Here is a 19,136-nt window from a genome sequence, read left to right as displayed (position 1 = left end):
ATTTGTGATATGGGATTTGGATGACCCCAGTACTTAATTTCATTCTAATTATACATATAAGAGGAATCTAGTTTTAAACATTTAATTATTGAGCACCATTTGATTTCATAAAAAAGGTGAATTTGAACCTATCTTGTGTATATCAATTATCTCAGGCGGCATGCTGCATTTCCCAAATAAATCAAATTCTGTTTTGTAATAAATCAAACCACCAATAGTCATCCATCTATTCCGATAATTAATGTTTTAAAAGTCTTCCATCTATTCCGATAATTAATGTTTAAAAAGTCTTCCATCTATTCCGATAACGTTATTAATGCGTGTCCAGTACTCCCTCTGTCCAATTAGAAATGAAACGTTTTTCTTTTTGGGTTGTCCCAATAAAAATGAAACATTTCCTAAAATGGAAATAATACTATCTCTACTTTTTCTTCTCTCTTACTTTACTTTCTCTTCATTAACTCACAAAACAACACTGCATAAAATCTCGTGCCGAAAACCAAATGTTGCATATTTATTGGGACAGAGGGAGTATATACTATGCTCTGCCACATCATCATTCTATCCTCCTACCCTTCCACCTACAGTGGGACGCCCTAAAGTCCGTCCTATAGCTTTAACTACTATTTTGTTAATTAATTTTTTATGTTTTCAAATATGTCATGCAAAATTATATAAAAAATAGCACCAAAAAGGCAAATCCTACATTACTAGTTAAAAAAAAGTTACAAGACTTAGAAATAAAAAAACAAGTTCACTACAGATAATAGGAAGAGCATACTCTACATCATTCCCAGCTTGCGACGCAGATCATTGATCATCCACTTGAGGTATTCGGCTTTGCCTGGGTCCTCGCACTGCATGAGGGCGTGGTTCGTGTCCAACAACGTCCTCCGGTTGGCGGCCGCCACCAACTCCGCGTAGGCATGTCCAGCAGCCGAAGTCGGGGCCAGGGCCTGTAAGGATGTCGCATTCGCCTTGCCCTTGTTCTTGGCAGCCTTGCTGCCAATGGGACGCCGGGAGGACATCGGTGTGCCGGAACTCTCATCCTCGTACATCGGCTGGTTGAGGTCCATCGGAGGTGCACCGCTGTCGCTGCTCGTATAATCAACGGCGGCGGTGTTCTTCACCCTCTTCGCCGCAGCCGATAGGGGCAGAATCCCTCCTTGGAACTTCTCCTTGTCCTTCAAGAGGAGCCAGGAATTGTAATGCTTGAAATCGTCGTACAATGAAATGTACGACGCAATCGCTTTATCGCGGACATCGTCAAACTCTCACCGCTGCCCTTCTCCCTCAAGCACTTCTCGTACTCATTGGAGAACAAATTGACTTGCTTCTTCACCTGATCCCAGTGCTTGTAGGCGGCCGGCGGCTTGGCCTCGTTGTAGCGATCAGCGATGCGCTCCCAGTACGTGATTTGCTTTTGGTTATTGGCAAACACCGGGTCCTCTAAAATATCAATCCAACACCTCCTCAAGACGATGGTTTCATCCGGGTTGTAGTTCGTCTTCGCTGGGGCGGACTCTTCATTTTTCTCCGGAAGCGGCAATTTCTGGGCCCTTTGCATGTTCCGCTTCTTCTTGGTGGCGGAGCCCGAGGCGGCGGCGGTGGCAGCAGGGGCGGCGGTGGCCGAGCCAGAGGCACGGCGGGGTGGGGCGGGGGCGCGGGTGGGAGACGGCTCCATGTCTGATAGCCCGTATGAATCCGTGCTAAAATCGGGATCATATTGGGTGTTGGAGTCGAAGGGTCGGTATTCATCAGGGTCAGTACCCGGCCACCGTGCACCACTACCGAACATCGGACTATTCGGACCTGGGTAATCACCGGGATTCATTGTGGTGTATGGAAGAGTGAGATAGAGAATAGAGAATGAGATAGAGAATAACAGTGAATGGAAGAGTGAAAGAAAGTATAAAATGGTGTATATATATAAATTTTGAAAAATTAAAAAAGAAGAAAACGCGTTGCATCGTCCGCGGTATCGTCCGCGTCGCCCACAGTGGGGCGGACGATACCGCGGACGATGCGTGGTCGAAGGCCCGTCGTTCACGGACGATGGATGAGCCATCGTCCGCATGGCTACAGTGGCGGACGATAGTCCGGGGGATGCATCGGGCGGACTATCGTCCGCCCCACTGTGGATGCTCTTATCCGGTTAACCTATTAATGACCCGATTCAATAAAGATAAATACGAACACGATCCGTTAAGAAACCCCCAATACTGAACATAAACCCAATATGCTACCCTCAGGCCCAAACACGACACGAACCCATTAACGATACGAACCACCTTGTATAACACGACACAATAAGTAATTTAAGTATTAAAAAAATTCATACTTTAGAAATCAAAATTCACATATTTCACTCACGTTGCGTGCCCTAACTCAAAATTGAAAATAATGGGTAACCCGAACCCGACACGAACACGAGATATTGAAATTTTCGTGTTCCTAACGGGTCGACCTAATAAGAACATGAACCCAATAAGCTTTGACCCAAGTTCATTAATTTCGTGCGAATTCATGTCTGATTATCTTATCGTGACAAAAATTGTCAACTCTACTATAGGATATGGCCTGATTGTATATGTGGAATAATATCATTTAGTGAAAAATAGTCTAATTTCCCAGTTATATATGTCGTTTTGATTTTGTTCTTGAAAATTTTCAAGAAATAATTGTGACATTCGTGGTATAAAAAATTAGTCTTATTGTGAACGTTATGATTTTTAAGCAAAATTTTAAAGTAAGAATGAAAGGGAAAAAAAAGAAATTAGTAAAATATCATTATAGAAAATGAGATTCATATTATTAACGGCCTAAATAAGAATACGTGGATTATTTTTTTCGGGCGAATGTATATCAAAGTACGAAGGATTAGAGTTTAATAATTCGCTAGTTGTGTATTAAATTTTTAACCTAAAAGTGACATCGATATGTATAAGGCGCGAAACGCCGCTTGAAATTGAATTGATATATGCAACTTGAGTTTGATACTATAAAACTGTTGAGAAAAGGGTTGTCGTTTGTGAGTATTAATTATATTTATTTTGTTTTATTCAATTAGTTTAATATTACTAATATTTTCAAATTTATAATTCATATTATTAATTTTATAAATTAAATAAAAATCCAAATTTAATTTGTTATTTTAAAGAGCAGCATGATAAGTATCAAAATTAAAATTAGTTTAGTGACAAAATATATCAAGCAAGTATAATTATAAAGAAGCTTCCTTTTGAGAGCATTTATTTGTGCATATGTTTTTTTGATGTAATCTTCACTTTATTCTATTTAATATTTTGTAATTAGAATGCTATATCATATCAATTAGAAATTGAAACAACAACAATTTTCAAATTACAAGATAATAAGATAATTTGTCTTACGACTGCCCGTATATTATATCTCCTAGGTAATATTCTCTCTGTCTCATAATAAAAGTCATATTTTGCTATTTCGATTTGCTTCCTAGTATTATCTATTTCATTTTTACTATAAATGGTAAGTATGCCCTATTTTTCACTAACTACTTTACCTGCATTTTATTATAAACAAATATAAAAAAGTAGGTCTCATATTCCACTAATTTTTCCAATATTTTTTTTTATCATTTCTTAAAATTCGTGCTCACATCAAATTTAAGGAATTTCTTAAAATTCGTGCTCGCATCAAATGTGTGTGGCGGATGGAGTATTTATATATAGATTTATAACTATAATTATAAGCAATTTCCTTTAAATTGGGTCTTGTGGTCCAATGAGAACAAGCGTTGAATCTCATCGTTTGTCACGCTAGATTTTAAAAGTCATGAGGTCTCATAATTTGACCAAACACTAAAATTTTTCTATTTTTCTTTCTATTTTATTTTTACTAAAGACTAAAGTAATGGAGTACTAGGATTGACAAAGTTCCCAAGTGGGATTAAAGGGAAAAATAAGAATATTTCAACTAACTGCCAAACTAATTAAATCTCTATGACACCTCATTTTGTATTAAGACCTAATTAATTTAGTTAAACCTATTGTGGCATGTCAAGTCACACTTTTGTGTGTATAAATACTATGCAACTTCACATGCCTATTGCCACCATAACATTTTCAAAGCCCCATAAATATTACACACACACACATACTAAAACTAAAAAACATGGCAGCAGGTACAACTAGACAATGCATTGGCCGTTTCATGGACATTGAGCCCATGAAATTTTCTTTCTCATCCCCAACTGCAATTGCAAGACAATCAATCCATCTCCCTAATCATGTAAGAACGTGACTTTTGTTCTTCCAATTTTGTCCTTTTTCAAATTTCCAAATACAAAGGTACAAACCACATCTAGTGCTCACCACATAATATTGCTACACATCTATTTTTTTTATAGAAATATAAAGAGCTCAGCTCCTTGTCCATGAATGGCTGCGGTGGCAATCCTCGAGCCCCTCTCGGCCTTATCGAAACCCGGACGCTTGGTGCTGCCCCCACTCCAGCTGTGGCGGCCGACCGCCTCAGCTCCGCCCTCTACAACCTCAAGACCACCTCTCCGACGTCGGATTCCGGCATTATTAGGATTGAGGTAACTCATATAGTCAAAAAAATCCATCTTTTTTCTTTCTTTTTTCAAATTTGTGGAATTAGAGTTTGTTGCCACCATGACCTAAGTGACATGCAAACATGAGTCTAAGAATTAAAAAATTTGTGGGTACTTGCCACGTGGTTGGATGTGAGAGGATGGTTGATTCTACCAATCTTGATCCTTATCCTATATTTGCAATCACATTTGGAATTTAGAAGAATTTGCATGTTCAACAAAGATGTGAAGTAAAGGGCCAATCAAATTTTGAAAAAAAAGTGCAGTGTTATATTTTGGTCAAATGTATTTTTTCTTAATTGAAGCAAGAATTGAGTGGCAATTTAAGTGGAAGATGATCGTAAAATCGGCAAAAGAAAAAAGTAAGCTTTGAGCCATGCAAAGGTTCCTATAAGAAAGAATACACGTACTTATTGTTTTTAGTTTTTTGTTCAGGGGAAATAATTTGAAGTAATAATCTATTAGTACTAATATAACGACAGCTAGAATAACTAGATAAGCCACATTTAGTTCTATATTATAATTAAAGATAACACAATTAAAGGGCTAGCTAGGATTTTTTAGATTTAAATAAATGTTGGCATTTCGGTCTAGTTCATTAATATCGATGGATTTTACCATCGGCAAATCTCTGAAATCCGTCGGTAATAGCTTATACCGACGAATGTTCAAACATCGTCGTTGAAAAATTTGCTGACGACAAACACGTCAGCGAGTAGTCGGACGTAGCGTTGTGCAAACGTGCAACGTATTCTCGTTATCTACCGATAATTGTTCGTCGGTAAATATGATCAATTGTTTCGATTGTTCAGTTTTAGTGTGATAATTATTCATTTATTACTCCTTGAGAAAAAAAAAGTGATCTCTTACGTTAATGATTAGCAGATTATTCGCCAAATAGTCTATGAGGTCCTATAAATTCATATGTTAATGTCAAAAGGAATCTTATAGTAGCTATAATAATAAGTTGTGTATAAACTTGACTATTTCTATTTTAAAAATTGAATTATTTATTTTAGGTAGTTGACCATCACGGAACCACTAGATTTACATTTATTGTAAGTAGTTATATTTTGACAATTGAATCAAACATGATTTTGCTTTTAACAGCATGTCCTAAATACTGGGCTAGAGCTAGATTGCAAGCCATTTAATTTGACTTTTTTGTTGAACTGAATTTGTAAATTTATGTAATAGTTTATTATTATTATTATTATTATTATTTTAAATTTTGTTAGTGTAATATAGTAGCTACTACTAGAATTTAATTTTACATGTTATTCCAAAAAGAAGTAAAGAATTAATGAAAGGATGATTATGGTATGCAAAGGTTCCGATCGTGCAGCAGATAGAAGCTCTTGAGTGGCTGTCTTGCCAGAACCACAGTACTCTCCTTCCTCGCTGTTACTTTTCCGGCAGAGATTCCACCGATATCGATCACAACGATACTTCTCAGAAGCAGAAGCTGGTGAGTGTTGCTGGCCTCGGCTCTGCTGTCTCCTTCAGCCATCTCCGCCCCTTCTCCTTGGACGATTGGCATTCCATCAAAAGGTATTTTGTACGAAAACGATGAAGGCGACAAAGATCTTTCTTCTCTGTTGTATTGCATTACAATGCTGTCATACAAGTTCCATATCCTGATCTTGTTTGCTATCTCAACGTAGGTTCTTGTCCAAAAATAGTCCATTGATTCGTGCTTATGGCGCAATGCGATTTGATGCAAGGTCTGATATAGCTCCCGAGTGGGAGGGTTTCGGTTCTTTCTACTTCATGGTCCCTCAGGTAAATAACTCTCTTTATCTTTTCTTGAATTTCAAGGAAATTTCTAGTATGACTAGTGACATAGTGTTGAACACTAATTACAGGTTGAGTTCAACGAGTTCCAAGGAAGTTCGATGATCGCAGCTACTATCGCATGGGACAATCGCCTGTCAAGGACCTACGAAGAAGCCATTGCTGCACTTGAGGCTACCATGTGGCAGGTCTGCCTTAAATTTCCATCCTTTCGTTAACTGGACTGGATGTCGCTTATTGTTCATTCGTGGTACAGGTTTCTTCACTTGTCCAGCGAATAAACGGAACTAGCCATCGTGCTGTTGTGCTCCACCAGGCTCATGTTCCCAATCAAGCTTCATGGGATTCAGCTGTTAAGCAAGCTCTGGACATCATAACTACGAAAAACTCATCGCTCGTTAAGGTTACACATTAGTGACATGTTACATTCCATATATGAAGCTTCTGTTTAGCGTTTTCTTCAACAGTCGTTTCTGATTGCAAGCATTCTGTCTCTAAAATATAGGTTGTCCTCGCACGTAGCAGCAGAGTACTGACCACAGTAGAGATTGATCCCTTGGAGTGGCTCACAAGCTTACAGGTTTCATTTTTCGTTTCTTTTCTCTTGACACGTATAAGGCCCGATGCTATTTAATGTGACACTTGATTCCTTATAGGTAGAAGGGGTCAATGCGTATCAGTTCTGTCTTCAGCCTCCCGAATCGCCAGCATTCATTGGCAACACCGTGAGTTATTCTTGCTTTATTTATCAAGAAATCAATGTAAAATGAAATTCTAGCTTACCATGGTTTCTGTTAATAGCCAGAGCGACTATTCTATCGAAACCGGCTCAGTGTCTGCAGTGAGGCTTTGGCTGGAACACGAGCTAGAGGCGGAACTGAGTCTCTAGATTTACAGATAGGACAAGATTTACTTTCCAGGTCATTCTCCATTCTAGCCTCAGATTAAACAGAACGTCTCATGTTACGTTGAAGCTTTGAGTTTCGTAACCTTGCATACTTGCACCAGAATTTGTAGCCTATCCTTATATTGATTTATTTGCAGTGCCAAAGATCACCATGAGTTCTCTGTAGTACGAGAAAGTATTAGAAGAAAGCTCGAGGCAAGTAAAGCAATAAAGCGATTTCATTAATCATTTCAGATCATCTTTCAGAGTGAAACCATAGTTTGCTTTCTCAATGTTCTATTTCAGGATGTTTGTACCTCCACAGTTGTTAAGCCTAGCAAGGTTCTACGTAAACTTCCACGCGTTCAACATCTTTATGCGAAACTGACTGGCACACTGCAGAAAGAAGATGATGAGGTACAATAAACCGAATCCCACTGCCTCCTGTTTCAATTCTTACACCATTGTCAAGAAATTCGAAAGATAATGAAATCCGCTCCATGAAAAAACGTTTTAACTAAATCTAACAGATTTTTCTTCATATTTCATAGCATGCACTTAAGTTGATGAGATAGTTTACCTGCTTTACAGTTTAAGATTTTGTCTTCCCTGCATCCAACTCCAGCTGTGTGTGGCCTTCCTTCAGAGGAGGCACGGGTGTTGATATCGAAAACTGGTAAGCATATTCCATTATACTTAATTCTGTAACTTAAACAATTTTTTACTGCATTGCCTGTGCTGTCTTCCTTACCATTTCCTTCAGATGTTCGAACGTCATTTGTCAGTGTCCTTGTAAAGAAATAATTCGATATTAATTGCTACACCGTGCAGAAATGTTTGATCGTGGAATGTATGCTGGCCCTGTTGGATGGTTTGGTGGTGCAGAGAGTGAGTTTGCTGTGGGAATAAGGTCAGCACTGGTTGGAAAGGTTAGGCAACTGATATCTCTTTTTGATTATGAGATGCATTCAATAATCTTTAACTAAGTATAGTACATAACTAAACGACGAGTTTGCTAAAATTTATAAGGATTCTGGCGCGATACTCTATGCTGGAACCGGGATCGTAGAAGGAAGCGATTCTTCCCTAGAATGGAAAGAACTGGAGCTGAAGACTTCACAGGTATGCCCTTCGATTGCATGTGCACATTAGCAATTATTTCAAGAAGCGTTAACCTACCCGTTGTTTCCTATGCTGTAGTTCACCAAACTGATGAAACACGAGGCACCTCTAGTGCCAATGAGGGAGATAGTCGAACTCTAACTTGAAAAAGGTCAGCGATTCTGAACAACTATCCACACTCACTAATGAATGCTTTTCGTTCTCCACGACGTTTTTGGTGAAAGAAAGCAAAAGAAAAAAGATATATGATGGAGGACCATATTGGTCCCTCCAATGGTAATTAGTTGTCAAATATGTTCTCCATTTTTTTCTGTACATAACCGGCTGGCGATCAGCCATTATTCGAACTGTATGTACACGTATATATATAGAGAGACAGACATAAATGATTTCTTGAGATTGAATGTATTGTAAATATATATCATTCAATTCATGTAAATGATGTAGCAGTAACAGAATACATTGTAAATTACAGTAAGCTACCTTTTCTTTTGCTGACATACCTTTTTTGTTGGTTTGATTGCAATGTAAAGGGCCAATCTTGAATTTGGTCTGATAATATATCAGGGGACTTCTGCAAATCTGTGGTTAGGATTGTTTGATAAGTGCCATAACTACGCCTTCTCCTCTCTTCGTCTACGCCATCTTCGTGCCTGGTTCAGTTTGTCAACGCCTTCTCCGACTGCATACAACCTAAAATAATCACTTATAAGCATATACACAATGTACCCTTTTTTCACTTTATAGTATATAAGATCATGTAAAATCAAGCATAAAAGAGAAGTTCCCCAGAATCAATAAAATAGTGGTTTTGTTTTATCTTTTTATCATTTGAATAATGATCAACTTATTGAATTACAAAGCAAAGCAAAGAATAAGTAAAGGCTCTGTGTCTTGGCCAAAACCAAACAAGGAAAGATAGGAACAGATACATTTTTTACTGGTCAAGTAAAGTCAATTTTTTATTCTACTTTATAAGCTTCAGCTAGTCACCAAACATCATTTTCAATCTGCATTGCAAAATTTTGCCAAAAAAATATCATAAATGGAAAGGAGAAACCCCAGAAATATGAAATATGAGTATGTTTTGCCTTCCTCTTGGTGGACAGAGACAGTTGATTCCCATTGTTTGCTCATTCATGTTCCAGGTATTATTGAATATATATATATGGAGTACTTTTTATTTTTCAATGGAACATAAAAGGTTAATTAAACAACATTTGATCTGCACAATACAAACAACTTTGTGTCTAAAGTTTTGATGTGCAAGGATTCAAGAAGGATGAAGTGAGGATTTGAACAGACAGCCACGGCCACGTCATCGTGAGTGGAGAAAGGGAGGCCAACGACAACACCATCCTACATTTCGAGCAGGCATATAAAGTACCAGAAGGTTGTAACATCGAAGAAACCAATGCAATCTTAGAGGACGAGACCTACTACATTACTAGCACCAGAATTTGTAGCCTATCCTTATATTGATTTATTTGCAGTGCCAAAGATCACCATGAGTTCTCTGTAGTACGAGAAAGTATTAGAAGAAAGCTCGAGGCAAGTAAAGCAATAAAGCGATTTCATTAATCATTTCAGATCATCTTTCAGAGTGAAACCATAGTTTGCTTTCTCAATGTTCTATTTCAGGATGTTTGTACCTCCACAGTTGTTAAGCCTAGCAAGGTTCTACGTAAACTTCCACGCGTTCAACATCTTTATGCGAAACTGACTGGCACACTGCAGAAAGAAGATGATGAGGTACAATAAACCGAATCCCACTGCCTCCTGTTTCAATTCTTACACCATTGTCAAGAAATTCGAAAGATAATGAAATCCGCTCCATGAAAAAACGTTTTAACTAAATCTAACAGATTTTTCTTCATATTTCATAGCATGCACTTAAGTTGATGAGATAGTTTACCTGCTTTACAGTTTAAGATTTTGTCTTCCCTGCATCCAACTCCAGCTGTGTGTGGCCTTCCTTCAGAGGAGGCACGGGTGTTGATATCGAAAACTGGTAAGCATATTCCATTATACTTAATTCTGTAACTTAAACAATTTTTTACTGCATTGCCTGTGCTGTCTTCCTTACCATTTCCTTCAGATGTTCGAACGTCATTTGCCAGTGTCCTTGTAAAGAAATAATTCGATATTAATTGCTACACCGTGCAGAAATGTTTGATCGTGGAATGTATGCTGGCCCTGTTGGATGGTTTGGTGGTGCAGAGAGTGAGTTTGCTGTGGGAATAAGGTCAGCACTGGTTGGAAAGGTTAGGCAACTGATATCTCTTTTTGATTATGAGATGCATTCAATAATCTTTAACTAAGTATAGTACATAACTAAACGACGAGTTTGCTAAAATTTATAAGGATTCTGGCGCGATACTCTATGCTGGAACCGGGATCGTAGAAGGAAGCGATTCTTCCCTAGAATGGAAAGAACTGGAGCTGAAGACTTCACAGGTATGCCCTTCGATTGCATGTGCACATTAGCAATTATTTCAAGAAGCGTTAACCTACCCGTTGTTTCCTATGCTGTAGTTCACCAAACTGATGAAACACGAGGCACCTCTAGTGCCAATGAGGGAGATAGTCGAACTCTAACTTGAAAAAGGTCAGCGATTCTGAACAACTATCCACACTCACTAATGAATGCTTTTCGTTCTCCACGACGTTTTTGGTGAAAGAAAGCAAAAGAAAAAAGATATATGATGGAGGACCATATTGGTCCCTCCAATGGTAATTAGTTGTCAAATATGTTCTCCATTTTTTTCTGTACATAACCGGCTGGCGATCAGCCATTATTCGAACTGTATGTACACGTATATATATAGAGAGACAGACATAAATGATTTCTTGAGATTGAATGTATTGTAAATATATATCATTCAATTCATGTAAATGATGTAGCAGTAACAGAATACATTGTAAATTACAGTAAGCTACCTTTTCTTTTGCTGACATACCTTTTTTGTTGGTTTGATTGCAATGTAAAGGGCCAATCTTGAATTTGGTCTGATAATATATCAGGGGACTTCTGCAAATCTGTGGTTAGGATTGTTTGATAAGTGCCATAACTACGCCTTCTCCTCTCTTCGTCTACGCCATCTTCGTGCCTGGTTCAGTTTGTCAACGCCTTCTCCGACTGCATACAACCTAAAATAATCACTTATAAGCATATACACAATGTACCCTTTTTTTCACTTTATAGTATATAAGATCATGTAAAATCAAGCATAAAAGAGAAGTTCCCCAGAATCAATAAAATAGTGGTTTTGTTTTATCTTTTTATCATTTGAATAATGATCAACTTATTGAATTACAAAGCAAAGCAAAGAATAAGTAAAGGCTCTGTGTCTTGGCCAAAACCAAACAAGGAAAGTTAGGAACAGATACATTTTTTACTGGTCAAGTAAAGTCAATTTTTTATTCTACTTTATAAGCTTCAGCTAGTCACCAAACATCATTTTCAATCTGCATTGCAAAATTTTGCCAAAAAAATATCATAAATGGAAAGGAGAAACCCCAGAAATATGAAATATGAGTATGTTTTGCCTTCCTCTTGGTGGACAGAGACAGTTGATTCCCATTGTTTGCTCATTCATGTTCCAGGTATTATTGAATATATATATATGGAGTACTTTTTATTTTTCAATGGAACATAAAAGGTTAATTAAACAACATTTGATCTGCACAATACAAACAACTTTGTGTCTAAAGTTTTGATGTGCAAGGATTCAAGAAGGATGAAGTGAGGATTCGAACAGACAGCCACGGCCACGTCATCGTGAGTGGAGAAAGGGAGGCCAACGACAACACCATCCTACATTTCGAGCAGGCATATAAAGTACCAGAAGGTTGTAACATCGAAGAAACCAATGCAATCTTAGAGGACGAGACCTACTACATTACTAGCACCAGAATTTGTAGCCTATCCTTATATTGATTTATTTGCAGTGCCAAAGATCACCATGAGTTCTCTGTAGTACGAGAAAGTATTAGAAGAAAGCTCGAGGCAAGTAAAGCAATAAAGCGATTTCATTAATCATTTCAGATCATCTTTCAGAGTGAAACCATAGTTTGCTTTCTCAATGTTCTATTTCAGGATGTTTGTACCTCCACAGTTGTTAAGCCTAGCAAGGTTCTACGTAAACTTCCACGCGTTCAACATCTTTATGCGAAACTGACTGGCACACTGCAGAAAGAAGATGATGAGGTACAATAAACCGAATCCCACTGCCTCCTGTTTCAATTCTTACACCATTGTCAAGAAATTCGAAAGATAATGAAATCCGCTCCATGAAAAAACGTTTTAACTAAATCTAACAGATTTTTCTTCATATTTCATAGCATGCACTTAAGTTGATGAGATAGTTTACCTGCTTTACAGTTTAAGATTTTGTCTTCCCTGCATCCAACTCCAGCTGTGTGTGGCCTTCCTTCAGAGGAGGCACGGGTGTTGATATCGAAAACTGGTAAGCATATTCCATTATACTTAATTCTGTAACTTAAACAATTTTTTACTGCATTGCCTGTGCTGTCTTCCTTACCATTTCCTTCAGATGTTCGAACGTCATTTGCCAGTGTCCTTGTAAAGAAATAATTCGATATTAATTGCTACACCGTGCAGAAATGTTTGATCGTGGAATGTATGCTGGCCTTGTTGGATGGTTTGGTGGTGCAGAGAGTGAGTTTGCTGTGGGAATAAGGTCAGCACTGGTTGGAAAGGTTAGGCAACTGATATCTCTTTTTGATTATGAGATGCATTCAATAATCTTTAACTAAGTATAGTACATAACTAAACGACGAGTTTGCTAAAATTTATAAGGATTCTGGCGCGATACTCTATGCTGGAACCGGGATCGTAGAAGGAAGCGATTCTTCCCTAGAATGGAAAGAACTGGAGCTGAAGACTTCACAGGTATGCCCTTCGATTGCATGTGCACATTAGCAATTATTTCAAGAAGCGTTAACCTACCCGTTGTTTCCTATGCTGTAGTTCACCAAACTGATGAAACACGAGGCACCTCTAGTGCCAATGAGGGAGATAGTCGAACTCTAACTTGAAAAAGGTCAGCGATTCTGAACAACTATCCACACTCACTAATGAATGCTTTTCGTTCTCCACGACGTTTTTGGTGAAAGAAAGCAAAGAAAAAAGATATATGATGGAGGACCATATTGGTCCCTCCAATGGTAATTAGTTGTCAAATATGTTCTCCATTTTTTTCTGTACATAACCGGCTGGCGATCAGCCATTATTCGAACTGTATGTACACGTATATATATAGAGAGACAGACATAAATGATTTCTTGAGATTGAATGTATTGTAAATATATATCATTCAATTCATGTAAATGATGTAGCAGTAACAGAATACATTGTAAATTACAGTAAGCTACCTTTTCTTTTGCTGACATACCTTTTTTGTTGGTTTGATTGCAATGTAAAGGGCCAATCTTGAATTTGGTCTGATAATATATCAGGGGACTTCTGCAAATCTGTGGTTAGTATTGTTTGATAAGTGCCATAACTACGCCTTCTCCTCTCTTCGTCTACGCCATCTTCGTGCCTGGTTCAGTTTGTCAACGCCTTCTCCGACTGCATACAACCTAAAATAATCACTTATAAGCATATACACAATGTACCCTTTTTTTCACTTTATAGTATATAAGATCATGTAAAATCAAGCATAAAAGAGAAGTTCCCCAGAATCAATAAAATAGTGGTTTTGTTTTATCTTTTTATCATTTGAATAATGATCAACTTATTGAATTACAAAGCAAAGCAAAGAATAAGTAAAGGCTCTGTGTCTTGGCCAAAACCAAACAAGGAAAGTTAGAAACAAATACATTTTTTACTGGTCAAGTAAAGTCAATTTTTTATTCTACTTTATAAGCTTCAGCTAGTCACCAAACATCATTTTCAATCTGCATTGCAAAATTTTGCCAAAAAAATATCATAAATGGAAAGGAGAAACCCCAGAAATATGAAATATGAGTATGTTTTGCCTTCCTCTTGGTGGACAGAGACAGTTGATTCCCATTGTTTGCTCATTCATGTTCCAGGTATTATTGAATATATATATATGGAGTACTTTTTATTTTTCAATGGAACATAAAAGGTTAATTAAACAACATTTGATCTGCACAATACAAACAACTTTGTGTCTAAAGTTTTGATGTGCAAGGATTCAAGAAGGATGAAGTGAGGATTCGAACAGACAGCCACGGCCACGTCATCGTGAGTGGAGAAAGGGAGGCCAACGACAACACCATCCTACATTTCGAGCAGGCATATAAAGTACCAGAAGGTTGTAACATCGAAGAAACCAATGCAATCTTAGAGGACGAGACCTACTACATTACTAGCACCAGAATTTGTAGCCTATCCTTATATTGATTTATTTGCAGTGCCAAAGATCACCATGAGTTCTCTGTAGTACGAGAAAGTATTAGAAGAAAGCTCGAGGCAAGTAAAGCAATAAAGCGATTTCATTAATCATTTCAGATCATCTTTCAGAGTGAAACCATAGTTTGCTTTCTCAATGTTCTATTTCAGGATGTTTGTACCTCCACAGTTGTTAAGCCTAGCAAGGTTCTACGTAAACTTCCACGCGTTCAACATCTTTATGCGAAACTGACTGGCACACTGCAGAAAGAAGATGATGAGGTACAATAAACCGAATCCCACTGCCTCCTGTTTCAATTCTTACACCATTGTCAAGAAATTCGAAAGATAATGAAATCCGCTCCATGAAAAAACGTTTTAACTAAATCTAACAGATTTTTCTTCATATTTCATAGCATGCACTTAAGTTGATGAGATAGTTTACCTGCTTTACAGTTTAAGATTTTGTCTTCCCTGCATCCAACTCCAGCTGTGTGTGGCCTTCCTTCAGAGGAGGCACGGGTGTTGATATCGAAAACTGGTAAGCATATTCCATTATACTTAATTCTGTAACTTAAACAATTTTTTACTGCATTGCCTGTGCTGTCTTCCTTACCATTTCCTTCAGATGTTCGAACGTCATTTGCCAGTGTCCTTGTAAAGAAATAATTCGATATTAATTGCTACACCGTACAGAAATGTTTGATCGTGGAATGTATGCTGGCCCTGTTGGATGGTTTGGTGGTGCAGAGAGTGAGTTTGCTGTGGGAATAAGGTCAGCACTGGTTGGAAAGGTTAGGCAACTGATATCTCTTTTTGATTATGAGATGCATTCATTAATCTTTAACTAAGTATAGTACATAACTAAACGACGAGTTTGCTAAAATTTATAAGGATTCTGGCGCGATACTCTATGCTGGAACCGGGATCGTAGAAGGAAGCGATTCTTCCCTAGAATGGAAAGAACTGGAGCTGAAGACTTCACAGGTATGCCCTTCGATTGCATGTGCACATTAGCAATTATTTCAAGAAGCGTTAACCTACCCGTTGTTTCCTATGCTGTAGTTCACCAAACTGATGAAACACGAGGCACCTCTAGTGCCAATGAGGGAGATAGTCGAACTCTAACTTGAAAAAGGTCAGCGATTCTGAACAACTATCCACACTCACTAATGAATGCTTTTCGTTCTCCACGACGTTTTTGGTGAAAGAAAGCAAAAGAAAAAAGATATATGATGGAGGACCATATTGGTCCCTCCAATGGTAATTAGTTGTCAAATATGTTCTCCATTTTTTTCTGTACATAACCGGCTGGCGATCAGCCATTATTCGAACTGTATGTACACGTATATATATAGAGAGACAGACATAAATGATTTCTTGAGATTGAATGTATTGTAAATATATATCATTCAATTCATGTAAATGATGTAGCAGTAACAGAATACATTGTAAATTACAGTAAGCTACCTTTTCTTTTGCTGACATACCTTTTTTGTTGGTTTGATTGCAATGTAAAGGGCCAATCTTGAATTTGGTCTGATAATATATCAGGGGACTTCTGCAAATCTGTGGTTAGGATTGTTTGATAAGTGCCATAACTACGCCTTCTCCTCTCTTCGTCTACGCCATCTTCGTGCCTGGTTCAGTTTGTCAACGCCTTCTCCGACTGCATACAACCTAAAATAATCACTTATAAGCATATACACAATGTACCCTTTTTTTCACTTTATAGTATATAAGATCATGTAAAATCAAGCATAAAAGAGAAGTTCCCCAGAATCAATAAAATAGTGGTTTTGTTTTATCTTTTTATCATTTGAATAATGATCAACTTATTGAATTACAAAGCAAAGCAAAGAATAAGTAAAGGCTCTGTGTCTTGGCCAAAACCAAACAAGGAAAGTTAGGAACAGATACATTTTTTACTGGTCAAGTAAAGTCAATTTTTTATTCTACTTTATAAGCTTCAGCTAGTCACCAAACATCATTTTCAATCTGCATTGCAAAATTTTGCCAAAAAAATATCATAAATGGAAAGGAGAAACCCCAGAAATATGAAATATGAGTATGTTTTGCCTTCCTCTTGGTGGACAGAGACAGTTGATTCCCATTGTTTGCTCATTCATGTTCCAGGTATTATTGAATATATATATATGGAGTACTTTTTATTTTTCAATGGAACATAAAAGGTTAATTAAACAACATTTGATCTGCACAATACAAACAACTTTGTGTCTAAAGTTTTGATGTGCAAGGATTCAAGAAGGATGAAGTGAGGATTCGAACAGACAGCCACGGCCATGTCATCGTGAGTGGAGAAAGGGAGGCCAACGACAACACCATCCTACATTTCGAGCAGGCATATAAAGTACCAGAAGGTTGTAACATCGAAGAAACCAATGCAATCTTAGAGGACGAGACCTACTACATTACTAGCACCAGAATTTGTAGCCTATCCTTATATTGATTTATTTGCAGTGCCAAAGATCACCATGAGTTCTCTGTAGTACGAGAAAGTATTAGAAGAAAGCTCGAGGCAAGTAAAGCAATAAAGCGATTTCATTAATCATTTCAGATCATCTTTCAGAGTGAAACCATAGTTTGCTTTCTCAATGTTCTATTTCAGGATGTTTGTACCTCCACAGTTGTTAAGCCTAGCAAGGTTCTACGTAAACTTCCACGCGTTCAACATCTTTATGCGAAACTGACTGGCACACTGCAGAAAGAAGATGATGAGGTACAATAAACCGAATCCCACTGCCTCCTGTTTCAATTCTTACACCATTGTCAAGAAATTCGAAAGATAATGAAATCCGCTCCATGAAAAAACGTTTTAACTAAATCTAACAGATTTTTCTTCATATTTCATAGCATGCACTTAAGTTGATGAGATAGTTTACCTGCTTTACAGTTTAAGATTTTGTCTTCCCTGCATCCAACTCCAGCTGTGTGTGGCCTTCCTTCAGAGGAGGCACGGGTGTTGATATCGAAAACTGGTAAGCATATTCCATTATACTTAATTCTGTAACTTAAACAATTTTTTACTGCATTGCCTGTGCTGTCTTCCTTACCATTTCCTTCAGATGTTCGAACGTCATTTGCCAGTGTCCTTGTAAAGAAATAATTCGATATTAATTGCTACACCGTGCAGAAATGTTTGATCGTGGAATGTATGCTGGCCCTGTTGGATGGTTTGGTGGTGCAGAGAGTGAGTTTGCTGTGGGAATAAGGTCAGCACTGGTTGGAAAGGTTAGGCAACTGATATCTCTTTTTGATTATGAGATGCATTCAATAATCTTTAACTAAGTATAGTACATAACTAAACGACGAGTTTGCTAAAATTTATAAGGATTCTGGCGCGATACTCTATGCTGGAACCGGGATCGTAGAAGGAAGCGATTCTTCCCTAGAATGGAAAGAACTGGAGCTGAAGACTTCACAGGTATGCCCTTCGATTGCATGTGCACATTAGCAATTATTTCAAGAAGCGTTAACCTACCCGTTGTTTCCTATGCTGTAGTTCACCAAACTGATGAAACACGAGGCACCTCTAGTGCCAATGAGGGAGATAGTCGAACTCTAACTTGAAAAAGGTCAGCGATTCTGAACAACTATCCACACTCACTAATGAATGCTTTTCGTTCTCCACGACGTTTTTGGTGAAAGAAAGCAAAAGAAAAAAGATATATGATGGAGGACCATATTGGTCCCTCCAATGGTAATTAGTTGTCAAATATGTTCTCCATTTTTTTCTGTACATAACCGGCTGGCGATCAGCCATTATTCGAACTGTATGTACACGTATATATATAGAGAGACAGACATAAATGATTTCTTGAGATTGAATGTATTGTAAATATATATCATTCAATTCATGTAAATGATGTAGCAGTAACAGAATACATTGTAAATTACAGTAAGCTACCTTTTCTTTTGCTGACATACCTTTTTTGTTGGTTTGATTGCAATGTAAAGGGCCAATCTTGAATTTGGTCTGATAATATATCAGGGGACTTCTGCAAATCTGTGGTTAGGATTGTTTGATAAGTGCCATAACTACGCCTTCTCCTCTCTTCGTCTACGCCATCTTCGTGCCTGGTTCAGTTTGTCAACGCCTTCTCCGACTGCATACAACCTAAAATAATCACTTATAAGCATATACACAATGTACCCTTTTTTTCACTTTATAGTATATAAGATCATGTAAAATCAAGCATAAAAGAGAAGTTCCCCAGAATCAATAAAATAGTGGTTTTGTTTTATCTTTTTATCATTTGAATAATGATCAACTTATTGAATTACAAAGCAAAGCAAAGAATAAGTAAAGGCTCTGTGTCTTGGCCAAAACCAAA

At 37.6% G+C, this 19,136-nt stretch overlaps 5 protein-coding genes and 3 long non-coding RNA genes across 10 annotated transcripts; all 8 read left to right on the top strand.

Moving 5' to 3' along the window:
• The first annotated feature begins 4,151 nt into the window (after positions 1–4,151).
• Positions 4,152–9,089, top strand: LOC121765087 (isochorismate synthase, chloroplastic-like). Of its 2 annotated transcripts, XM_042161136.1 has the most exons (16): positions 4,152–4,269; positions 4,388–4,579; positions 5,925–6,145; positions 6,259–6,376; positions 6,460–6,576; positions 6,645–6,791; positions 6,894–6,968; positions 7,045–7,113; positions 7,190–7,308; positions 7,433–7,490; positions 7,581–7,691; positions 7,866–7,950; positions 8,106–8,203; positions 8,304–8,396; positions 8,475–8,547; positions 8,930–9,089. In XM_042161136.1, exons 1-15 carry the CDS (start codon positions 4,153–4,155, stop codon positions 8,535–8,537), a joined length of 1,683 nt encoding a protein of 560 aa, XP_042017070.1. In that variant the 5' UTR covers position 4,152; the 3' UTR covers positions 8,538–8,547; positions 8,930–9,089. The 2 variants fall into 2 exon arrangements, with proteins under 2 accessions (XP_042017070.1, XP_042017069.1); XM_042161135.1 differs by lacking the exon at positions 8,930–9,089 and having other exon boundaries at positions 8,475–8,916.
• Positions 9,090–9,435: 346 nt separating this feature from the next.
• On the top strand, positions 9,436–9,948 carry LOC121765100. Its single transcript, XR_006042720.1, has 3 exons — positions 9,436–9,544; positions 9,653–9,789; positions 9,890–9,948. It is a non-coding gene; the product is annotated as an uncharacterized LOC121765100 (long non-coding RNA).
• Positions 9,949–10,040: 92 nt separating this feature from the next.
• On the top strand, positions 10,041–11,373 carry LOC121765090 (isochorismate synthase, chloroplastic-like). Its single transcript, XM_042161138.1, has 5 exons — positions 10,041–10,148; positions 10,323–10,407; positions 10,563–10,660; positions 10,761–10,853; positions 10,932–11,373. The coding sequence occupies exons 3-5, from the start codon at positions 10,565–10,567 to the stop codon at positions 10,992–10,994; spliced, it is 252 nt and encodes an 83-aa protein (XP_042017072.1). The 5' UTR covers positions 10,041–10,148; positions 10,323–10,407; positions 10,563–10,564; the 3' UTR covers positions 10,995–11,373.
• A 520-nt stretch (positions 11,374–11,893) lies between these two features.
• LOC121765099 lies at positions 11,894–12,406 on the top strand. The gene is made up of 3 exons (XR_006042719.1): positions 11,894–12,002; positions 12,111–12,247; positions 12,348–12,406. It is a non-coding gene; the product is annotated as an uncharacterized LOC121765099 (long non-coding RNA).
• A 92-nt stretch (positions 12,407–12,498) lies between these two features.
• LOC121765096 (isochorismate synthase, chloroplastic-like) lies at positions 12,499–13,536 on the top strand. The gene is made up of 5 exons (XM_042161144.1): positions 12,499–12,606; positions 12,781–12,865; positions 13,021–13,118; positions 13,219–13,311; positions 13,390–13,536. Exons 3-5 carry the CDS (start codon positions 13,023–13,025, stop codon positions 13,450–13,452), a joined length of 252 nt encoding a protein of 83 aa, XP_042017078.1. The 5' UTR covers positions 12,499–12,606; positions 12,781–12,865; positions 13,021–13,022; the 3' UTR covers positions 13,453–13,536.
• A 1,419-nt stretch (positions 13,537–14,955) lies between these two features.
• Positions 14,956–16,288, top strand: LOC121765092 (isochorismate synthase, chloroplastic-like). The gene is made up of 5 exons (XM_042161139.1): positions 14,956–15,063; positions 15,238–15,322; positions 15,478–15,575; positions 15,676–15,768; positions 15,847–16,288. Exons 3-5 carry the CDS (start codon positions 15,480–15,482, stop codon positions 15,907–15,909), a joined length of 252 nt encoding a protein of 83 aa, XP_042017073.1. The 5' UTR covers positions 14,956–15,063; positions 15,238–15,322; positions 15,478–15,479; the 3' UTR covers positions 15,910–16,288.
• A 499-nt stretch (positions 16,289–16,787) lies between these two features.
• Positions 16,788–17,321, top strand: LOC121765101. 2 transcript variants are annotated; one of them, XR_006042722.1, is made up of 3 exons: positions 16,788–16,917; positions 17,040–17,162; positions 17,263–17,321. It is a non-coding gene; the product is annotated as an uncharacterized LOC121765101 (long non-coding RNA). The 2 variants fall into 2 exon arrangements; XR_006042721.1 differs by having other exon boundaries at positions 16,809–16,917; positions 17,026–17,162.
• A 92-nt stretch (positions 17,322–17,413) lies between these two features.
• LOC121765093 (isochorismate synthase, chloroplastic-like) lies at positions 17,414–18,746 on the top strand. The gene is made up of 5 exons (XM_042161140.1): positions 17,414–17,521; positions 17,696–17,780; positions 17,936–18,033; positions 18,134–18,226; positions 18,305–18,746. Exons 3-5 carry the CDS (start codon positions 17,938–17,940, stop codon positions 18,365–18,367), a joined length of 252 nt encoding a protein of 83 aa, XP_042017074.1. The 5' UTR covers positions 17,414–17,521; positions 17,696–17,780; positions 17,936–17,937; the 3' UTR covers positions 18,368–18,746.
• The last annotated feature ends 390 nt before the right edge of the window (positions 18,747–19,136 follow it).

The sequence above is a fragment of the Salvia splendens genome, chromosome 14 (genome assembly GCF_004379255.2).
Source record: "Salvia splendens isolate huo1 chromosome 14, SspV2, whole genome shotgun sequence".
Lineage (NCBI taxonomy): Eukaryota > Viridiplantae > Streptophyta > Magnoliopsida > Lamiales > Lamiaceae > Salvia > Salvia splendens.
The sequence above is the reverse complement of the archived record's forward strand: the minus strand, read 5'-3'. Positions and strand labels throughout refer to the sequence as shown.